General features: G+C 55.5%; 1 protein-coding gene across 2 annotated transcripts; it reads right to left on the reverse strand.

Moving 5' to 3' along the window:
• Nucleotides 1–2,344: 2,344 nt before the first annotated feature.
• Nucleotides 2,345–9,303, reverse strand: ACY3 (aminoacylase 3). Of its 2 annotated transcripts, none has more exons than XM_090032204.1 (7): nt 9,210–9,303; nt 5,597–5,837; nt 4,919–5,114; nt 4,741–4,834; nt 3,885–3,992; nt 3,395–3,504; nt 2,345–2,591 (listed from the first exon to the last, which is right to left on the reverse strand). In XM_090032204.1, exons 2-7 carry the CDS (start codon nt 5,827–5,829, stop codon nt 2,400–2,402), a joined length of 933 nt encoding a protein of 310 aa, XP_089888330.1. In that variant the 5' UTR covers nt 5,830–5,837; nt 9,210–9,303; the 3' UTR covers nt 2,345–2,399. The 2 variants fall into 2 exon arrangements, with proteins under 2 accessions (XP_089888330.1, XP_089888329.1); XM_090032203.1 differs by lacking the exon at nt 9,210–9,303 and adding an exon at nt 6,959–7,207.
• Nucleotides 9,304–9,630: the final 327 nt, after the last annotated feature.

Genomic DNA, 9,630 nt, shown 5'->3' on the forward strand with positions numbered 1-9,630 from the left:
CAGTGTCAGTGTATCAATGACATGGCTTACACATGAATGTATCCAGACCCAGGAAAGGGCAGATCCGCGGGGGGGGGGGGGGTACAATATATAATGATGTCTCCCCTCCCTGGCCCCCACTTTGATTCCTGTTTCAGGCCAAGTGCCTGGAATGGCAGTAGCATTTCTGTTCAAACAGTGCTAAGGGAGACGACCTTATGGCGCATTATTATGTACCTGATTCTTGCTAATCTCAGGTGCTAATGAGCCATTTCTCATTTTAATGGTCTAGATGTTCCATTAATCAAGGTAGCTTTTCTTCTGCAGCTTTGCTGTCTGTTAGCCATTCCTGGTACTATTGTTCTTCTGTTTCACAGCCCTGCAGGCTGTTTTCAATTCTAGTTAAAATTTTTAACTCTGGTGTGATAATAACCTTAACTCAGGTGAACATTAACTCAGGTGCAGAAATGATTGACAGTGGAGTGTGGGATGCACTGTCAAGATCCTCAAGAAGGCTACATTTTGTTTTAGGAATCTGAATATGAGATATAGGTTTAACTATAATGACTACAGGACTAATATAACAATATCTCTTTTCTAGTTTGTTCGGTTTTCTAAACTTAATACATAACCTAGCAAATTAGCACATATTTCAATAAAGTTATATTTATTTTTGTTTTGATCTTAAGCTGCATAATACAGCCCTAGGCCCCTAGCATATTAGTGAAGTTTCTAGTTTCTTTTTACCAGGAGAAAAAGGAATGTTGTGTTATATGGAATGTTGCACCACACCATTTGCATCTGCCCATGGGCCTGTGTGATGCTGCCATTAGGAGGGCAGGGGGAGCCCCAGGCCTCTTGGCATGGGAGGGAGGAACATTGGTGAAAGAAATATGTTTAGTTTCTAAAAGGGAGTCTCCCAGGAAAGAGAAAGCGGGAATGGGACTTTCCACCACTATCTTCCTGCCTCTATAATAAGGGAAACACCTTCTCTGGAAACCCCACCGCGCTGCCTCCCAGGCGGCACTGATGTAGCTGGGAGCAGGAGCAGGAGCAGGAGCAGGAGCAGGAGCAGGAGCAGGAGCAGTGCAGGGTATATTCCTGGGCGTGCTGTGGTGAGCAGGCTATGATGCAGAGCAGATGCAGCTCTACTGCTTCTCAGTCAGGAGGTCGAACACAGCGAGTGAGCAGGGGGCACACACACCGTGCCATAGCAGCTCCATGCAGAGACACTTACAGGAGCTCCAAACACTACCCACAGACCTGGGGGGGGGGTGTTGTCCTGTAAGCATGGCGCTGTGCCAGCTGCTGCTGCCCCCTTCCTATCCTCAGTGCAGGGATAGGGAGAGACTTAGCCCTACATCACCTGGCACCACAGGACTGTTCTGGGGTCAGGTAGCCCCCGACAGTGCCCCTGCCCCGCAGCCAACCTGGCTCCCTGGAGGCACATCTGAGATCACAGCCCCAGTGAGCCCAGGCCAGGAAGAGACAGAAACCTCCCAACTTCAGGCCTCCACCCCTCTCGATGTTGGGGACCAGCTCAGACGTGGCGTGGGGAGGAGCATCTTTGTCTCCTGCCCTGGGGCTCTCAGGCCTTCCTCTGAAGCAGAAGGTGCCCATGCCAGCTGCCAGCACTCTCACTTTGATTCAACTTGGGAGAACCTATCCTCCCCCTGCCCACTCTGATGTGGTCCCAGAGCAGGTCGCTGCCTGGCTTGGGGACAGGGGAGGGGATGGCAGCATGGGCCTTGCCCTCTAGGGGTGACTGGCACCAATGGAGTCCAGGGGCTGCAGCACAGTGAGCATGAGCTGCCCCGGGGCCCCCAAGTCAATGCTGCATGGGTCTCTGCCACCCCCTAGTGGCTGTTTCTCATTACAGGCTTACCCATCCATTTCTGGGACTGGGGCTTTTCCTGTACCCCAAGGGGAAGAGCCAGGACATCCTGCAGTGGCAGGATAGTGCCCTTTGCAAGGGCATCCCTTGGGCATGCCAGCCTGTGCCACCTTCTCTGATGGCTACAGGGGCAGTAAACTCAGGGCTTGGACTGGGACAGCTCAGTGCCAGCCATTCCCTGGTCCCAGCCCAGTTGCTCCATGTCTGGTCCCAGATACACTGAACTCTGCCACTTAGCCCAGAAAACCAGGCCATGCCAAAGACAGAGTTGGATTAGACATCTTGGGACAAGACGGGAGGTCTTATGGCAGGAGCTGGGCTGTGCTGGGTGCATGGATGGGAAGAGGATTCAGTCCTTGTGGTGGGTCAGACTCTGGCACACTGAGTCCCAGAGCTGCCTGCCTCTTCCCTGCAACTCCAACCTGGCCCAGGCCCTCCTGGTCATGCCTCTGGCAGGCACAACAAGTCCAGTCCAGCCCATCTCTGTTTATTCCCCTCTGCTCTGCCATCCCCTCTGCCCCTCTCCTCACTCCCTCTGCAGGGCGGGGATGGAGAGGCTGCACTTCTCTGTCTTGTTGAAGGCAATCTTCTTCTCGTAGTAGGCTGCCTCGTTGATGAAGACGGGGTAGATGGTGGTATGGCCCTGGTACAGGATCTCCTCCCCACTGAAGGTCTGGAAGATGGGATCCCCGGGCCTCAGGGGGAGGAAATCCTTGTCCTGAAGGAAGGACAGGCAGGGAGAGGCTAGGACTGGCATAACCAGAGCTGCCTCTGACACCCAGCTCTTCACACCCCACAGCACTCCAGCGGGGAGCAGCTGGCACCCCTTGTGAACTCCTTAAGAGCAGACACGTGACAGATGGTGCAGCCAGGATTGAGGAAAGGCATGGACCTGAGATGAGGGACCCCCCCTAAAAATGATTCTGGCTGCCACAGCAGCATCCCGCAGTTGCCTTGGCTGCCCAGCTATGGAACCAAAACTGCAGACCCAGAAGCACCAGGGCCCTGTGCTCAAGGGAGATGTGTCCCCATGTCTGCATGAAGGCTGCTGACTCTTGCTCTCCCATGATGCTAGCTAACTCTGGCATTACGCTGGCACCGCTGAGGGCAGAGCTGGGTTGGTTCCCACTCACTCTATGGCCTCTTTCTGCTGCTTGGATGTGTAACCAGGCTCCTCCCTGTGCTGTGGGCCCCCTGCCTGTTATATCCCAGGTGTAAGACCCAGCACCCAGCACAGATGCTGATGCAGGTGGGGCTGTCAGGGCTGTGCCTAGCAGCTGGCTTTTGCTTGCCTCCTAGAGGCCAAGGCAAGCACAACTCAAGGGGCTGAAGCCAATACCTGGGAACACCGAGGTGGCTTCAAGCAGCCTCATCCTGCTCTGCCCAGGCAGAACCAGGCCCACACAGCCACACTCTGGCTCTGCTATCTGTCTCTTGTTGGTCGGGCAGCCAGGACCCTCCCTCCACCAGAGAAGGGCTGTGCAGGGCAGAGATACCCCACCTTCCTCACGCTGTTCCTACCTGCAGCTTGGAGTGCACTGCGGCACAGAGCTCCCCATCAGGGTGGCGGGGATAATCCACACTCCCGATGAACCTGTAGGCTTCCATCTCAAAGGCAGGGAAGGTCGTACCTGGGGCAAGGGACAGAGGGGTCAAATCTCATGGAGGCTTCCTTAATCACCAGCTGCTCCTGCCAGGCCCTGCTAGCTGGCCTGGAGAGTGCTCTCCCATAGGACGGACATAGGGGAAGGCCTTGCTCCATGCAGGGAAACCACTCCAAAGCAAGGCATGGTGGGATCATTGATGGCACCCATGGGAACCACAGAAAAGCAGTGCGTGGTGGGATATCTCACAGATGGCATGATGGGATAGGTCATGGCACACATGGGAACTGCGGCCAAGGGAGGCATAGCTGGATACTGCACCCTGCCTCCTGCTGGCTGGCTGTGGAGCAGGATAGCATCTGCTCACTTGGACCTGCCATGAAAAGGGACATGATGCAACTGCTCACCTTTGTTAAAGAGGTCGATGAAATCCAGGGCACAGGCCATGAGGGCTCCCATCTGAGTGAACAGGTCAGCTCTCAGCACTCCCTGGGGCTGTGGCCCCAGCTCAAATGCTGTAGGGAAGATGCAGGGATTGTGGCATGCCTGCAGCATCATTTGCCAGCTTCCTTCCCAAGACAGAGCAGAGCTGGCAGCCCTCAGGGGACCCCGATATCCCCTCCCTGGTGCACCCCAGCAGCAGAGAGGTAATACATGTGAAGGCCAGGTGGGGCCTGAAGCCCAAGCCCAGGCCACAGCCTCCAGAGCCATGTGCCAAGCCCACAGATCAGATCTGTGAGCTGCGATGGCACAGCTGCTAGGGGACAATGCTAGCCCCCTTTCCCACATGGCACTGTGCCCCATGCAAATATCTCCTGGGCAGCCCAGGCCTCTGTCATTTTGGGGCAGAGGCTGCAGGGGGAGGGGGAATGGGTGGGCTGGCTGGGTGCATAGATGGCAAGGGGGAGGGTGGGTGAATGGGTGCAGCAGAGATGAGATCTTGGAATCATGGGTAAAAACAAGGGAGCTGGGCATAGGGGGCATGTGAGGTGAGAAGAGGTAGAATTTGGGGGCTGGGGAAGGGGGGCTTGGGTGCTGGCACGTGGTGGGCTGGGCAGGGGTTGGGAGTTGGATAACTGGTGACCTAAGATTTCAGTGGTTGGGTGCTTGGGGAGTTTCTTGGGAGATGCAGGGCATAGGAGGCTGAGGTGATGGTGTGTATTTGGGAGGGGTCTGGTTCCCAGGCCCTGCTCCCCAGCCCCCCCAAATGCCCTTACAGGGCTAGACAGGTCCTGCCCATCCCCCGGTGGAGCTGCACCCTACCTAGCCCATGCTTGGCCACTGAACTGATGGAGTAGGTCTCCTGGTCTGGCAGATTGTACAGGAGGATGGGGTAATGTCCTGGTGTGCAGTGGGTCTGGGGACAGGAGAGACAAAGACATCAGCTGTTAGGAGAGGAAGTCTTGGCCTGCCCTGGGGGCCCTGGGAGGGCTGGGCCTACCTGGATGAAGTGGCACATGTGCATGGGCAGCAGGTTGTCCTGGGCACTGGCGATCAGGCAAGCCCCCACATTGGCTGTGGTGTTGTGCAGCTCAAACAGGAAGTCAAAGGCCTCGGCTGAGCCCTTGGGGCCATAGAGGTGGTTGATCTCGCGGGCGCGCTGCACTTCATAGGGTTCGTCCCGTGCTGCCTTGGAGCTGGGACATGGGGACAGGGTGGATCAAGGCCACACATGAGCCTGGGGACCCCCTTGCCTGGTGGGATGTCAGTGAGGAATCTCCTGGGGGCAGGAGCATGACAGCGCACCCATCAGGGGCTCAGAGGCCCCATTTCATGGAGGGGTTTTGGGAGTTTCCATCAATTTTGGGGAGCATTACAGGTTTGGGGAGAGCTTCCCCAAGCCCCTTAGAACTGCCTCAGTTTGACACATTCTGGAATAGTTTATGTTATGTCCCAGGTAGTCCTGCAGAGCAGTGCATGCTGGGATAGCTCACTTATTCTCATGCTCCCCCAGCAGCACTGCAGGGTGGTGCATGCTGGGATAGCTCACTCATTCTCATATTCCTGGTAGCATGCTGGGATATCTCCCTCCATCCCCAGGGCCCAGGTAACCCTGCAGTGATGCTTGCTGGGATAGCTCCGCCATCCCCATGCAGAGCTTTGCACTGCGCTCACTTACTTGAGGAACTGCTTGGTGAAGGTGCGGTTCAGGTCCCTCCCCACGTAGCGCACGCACCGCTCGATGGCAAGTGGGTTGGTCAGGAAGGGTGTGGCTGAGAAGCTGTCCCGCTGCAGTGCTGAGGGCTCCCGTAGCCAGTGCTTGACCAGGTAAATGCCTGACATCTCATTGCCGTGGGTGCCTCCACTCACAGCTACACGCCTCACGGGCTGAAGGCGCTGCAGGGCAGCCATGCCTACGGCTGGGGGGAAGAGAAGCAGGGGACCAAGCTTAGGTGGGAGCCCATAGAGGTGCAGGGCTCTCTGGGGGTATGGGCGGAGGAGCACGTGGCACCTCCCTACTGGGGATGTCCTTGGCTGCTCTTACTGCACCATGAGAGGTAGGACTGCTGCCGCCCTTGTGCCTACGATACAGGTGGCTGCGGCTTGGGGGCCGGCCCATATGAGGCCTCTTCATGGCACTCCCTAGTGGGATGGAGCCCCTTTTTTAGCATGTCTGCAACGGCAGCTCCTCCAGCCTGAAGAGTGTTTAAAGTTTCACACTGGGCACGTCTACACAAGTTGGTTACTGTGAAATGGACTAATTAGCTCCACAGTAAACATCTCAGAGTCTATACATGCACCCCTATTAGGCTGAAGGAAAATAATACACTCTGCAGCTGGTTACTACTTGTCAATACAAGTACTACCTTGCTGCGGAGCCTTTTTCATGTGCAGCAGTGCACATGTAGATGCAGATGGAGCTGGATGGGGCATGAGGGTGCTTCAGCGTGTGGGCTGCCTGCTGGCTAACCCCACATTGAAGCACCCCCATGCCCCAGCCAGTCCCTTCACAGCACATTGAGGCTGGTCGGTGTAGCTTCGAACTGGCCCACCGACCCCCTGAGCTCCCTACCAGCTGGCCCGGCTCCACATGCTGCGCATGAATAAAATGCAGAGCTCGTTGTGAGTTAATTGCTCCCAGGCACGTATTCAAATGGAGTGCCCAGGAACAATAAACTCCAGAGCAACAAGCTCCAGTTTATTCATGTGCATTAACTGCATGTGTAGACGCGGCCACTGAGGGTTACCTGTAAGCTGCCTCTTTGCTTTGCTATACCAAACCCAAGCAACTGCACAGGTGCCAGCAGAGGTTCCTTACAAATTGATATAAGGTAACTGGGGGGTTTGGGTCACATGCTAACAGGCTTAGGAGGTTAGGAACACATGGGTGAGTATATTAGGGCACATGCATGTAAGATATATGTAACAGGCGAGTAAGCACGAAGGCACATGCACTTGGCGTAAACATAACAGGCAACAGGCAGCCGCCCAGGAGAAACTATCAGCAACAGATAGCAAGTAACCAGAAAGCAACACTAACCATGGAATATTTACACTGAGGAACGCTTGAGCTCTCCCTCAACTCCAGGGGGGCCTCAAACCAGTCTCTAGTCCTTGGTGCACCAGGTTACTGGGCACCCAGGGGCTAAGCCTGAGTGCTGCCCCAGAGGCTCACAGAGTCAGCCCCTCTGCACACTCAGGCTGCCCACTGGAGCCCTGCCAAGTCAGCCCCACCACGGATCCTGGGTCTCTGCCACATAACTCCCCAGCTGCAGCTGTCACTGCTCCTGTTCCCTCTCTCTTTCCTGTTCCTTTTTCGCGGCAAAACCCCAGCTTCCGCCTGCCTTCCTTCCCCTTTCCCCTGCAGCATGCTGGGAACCGTAGTTCTGGCTGTGTGCCTGCAATCCATGACATTGCCCTCTCCTGGGTTTCCATGCTGGGTGTCCCTGTCATTCTCTCTGTGGGGCCAGGCTGGGGTCTCTGGGTCAATCACCCCAGCCTGTCTCAAGAGCCAGGGCATCTAGCTCGGTGTCACTCTGTGCAGGCTGGCTGTTGCAGGTGGGCATCAGTGGGTGGGTCCACATGTGCATATTAGTGCAACACAATAAACTTTGGTGCTTATAGCTCTGGAGTTTATTGCTTCTGGGTGCCACATTTACATGTGCACTTGGGACTGCAGCACACTGGAGCAGCTCTGACTGGTAGGGGGCCTGGGAGGTCAGCCTGCCAGCCCAGTGCTGCTCTGACTGAGCTCAACATGCTGCAGAGGGGCTGGCTGGGGCACAAGGTGCTTCAGTGTGCAACTAGCCAGCAGGCATTCCCTGCACTGAAGCACCCTCATGCCCCAGCCAGTCAAGTCAGGGTCTACATGTGTGTTGCTGCAGAGTAAAATGCATTGGTGCACATTATTAGGCTGGAGTAAAATATTAAAATCCACAGCAGGGTAGTACTAGTAAATACAAGTACTACTGTGCTGTGGAGTTCAATATTTTACTCCAGCCTAAGAGCCCTGCACATGTAGATGCTGAGACATTTACTGTGGAGTTAATTAGTGTACTCTGCAGTAAATGTCTCATGTAGAAGTGCCCAGTGACTTCACCAGCCAGTTCACCCTGCCACGTTCACTCCTTTGCCCATTCATTTCTGAAATGGCTGGGAGACTGCTCTGATATCAGAGGGCCCCACACACCCTGCAGCCCATGGCGCTGGTGCAGTGGAGACACCTCCAATCCTGTATCCACAGGGACACAAGGCGGGGCTTTGGCCAGTATCAGACTCGCCTGCCTTTGCCCACCCAACCTGAATGAGCAGGTGCCCATGCACAGCTGGGTTGACTGGAGGCAGCCTCTGGCATGAGTACAGAGTAGACCTTGAATGCCTGCCTCAGGACCCATAGTAAGACCCTAGCATGGCTCTGCCTCCACACCGCAGAAGGAGAGGCTATAGATAGACAAGTCAAATGGCCAGGGACTTCCTCAACATAGGAGTCACAGCCCAGCACCTTCACAGAGGGGCAGGAGGGTAGGACGAGCTTGCTTTCCTGATCTCGCTCTTCCTTCACTTGCCCCTGAGATCATGGGCTGGAGGGGCAGCACATCCCCTTGCTCGTCTCTGTAGGGAAGGTGTTGTTGGTGAAAGGCTTGGGACGCTGCTTTGTCTTCTGAACACCTTCCAGACTCAGGAGGCGTATCCGTCATGCAACATGCCCCAGGCACGTAGGGACACAATTTACCATGGGTTAAATGGGCTGTACAGGGATTGCAAAAGACCAGGAAGAATGGAGGAAAGTTATTGCTACATCAAAGATGCCCCAATGGTCAGAGCGGCGTCGGGACTGACTGAAATGGGGTGAGGATTCACCACACATCAGCTGCCTGGTGGCTACTGTCCAGTGGTACACTCTTACACTGGGTTAAATGGGGGCAGATGCCTGGTAATTCACCTTCTTTCACTGAGGATGAAGCTGGTGCAGTTTAGCTTCCTATTACCTGGGCCATCTGAAACTGGGTTGTTCCCCTCCAGCCACCCTCTCTCCACCCTCCCTAGTGCAGGGGTACTCTTGGGCAAATAGCCACAGAGATCTTCTCCCCCATGTGGATAAAGCAGCATAGTGATCCCAACCTCCCTCCCCACCTGTTTAGTAGGAGCAGTGTAGAGTTGGATGGTGCAGGAGAGCAGGCCATGTCCCAGGGGATGGTGGAGTGAGGGGTTGCAACCTTCCTCATCCTGTCAGGGGCGTCTGGGAGGAAGGTCAGCATCATTTCAGGCCTTTGCCGGGGAACCCCTCTTACCTTCCTGCTAAGGGAATAGGAAGAGGCTTGCAGAACTCCAGGCAGGAGCAGAGGCCAAGGGCGTATGAAGTGGAGTGTGCTGACAGTGCCTGGGAAGTTGAGAGGGAGGAGTTGAGAACGGACCTTGTACAGCCAGGTCTGGTGACTGCACCGTCACGTGGTTACACACAACTCCCCTTCCCTACCTGCTGCCCCGGCCCCTGAGTCCCGGGGGAAAGGTCATCAGAACAGCCCGACTCTATCGGCCCTATAGCTCAGCTGCTCCGGCCATGCTGCAATCCTGAGAAGGAAGGAGAGACCTGGTGTGATACGATGGCTCAGGCACAAGACAAGCTTGCCCCAGTGGCCCATCAGTATGAGCTGAGCAGGGAACTGGGACATGGTCTTGATGCTTCCCATCACTGTCCTTCTCCTGCTTGGA

This window comes from Crocodylus siamensis, chromosome 2 (assembly GCF_052110815.1).
Source record: "Crocodylus siamensis isolate JL-2025a chromosome 2, ASM5211081v1, whole genome shotgun sequence".
Taxonomy (NCBI): Eukaryota; Metazoa; Chordata; order Crocodylia; family Crocodylidae; genus Crocodylus; species Crocodylus siamensis.

Bases quoted from the DNA above. Each gene is read 5' to 3' on its own strand.
- ACY3 (XM_090032204.1), bottom strand. From the start codon at position 5,829: ATGGCTGCCCTGCAGCGCCTTCAGCCCGTGAGGCGTGTAGCTGTGAGT. The intron at 4,835-4,918 runs GTAGGCCCAGCC...TCCTGTCCCCAG, and splicing joins ACATGTGCCACTTCATCCAG to ACCCACTGCACACCAGGACA. The intron at 3,993-4,740 runs GTAGGGTGCAGC...TCTTCCCTACAG, and splicing joins AGTGGCCAAGCATGGGCTAG to CATTTGAGCTGGGGCCACAG.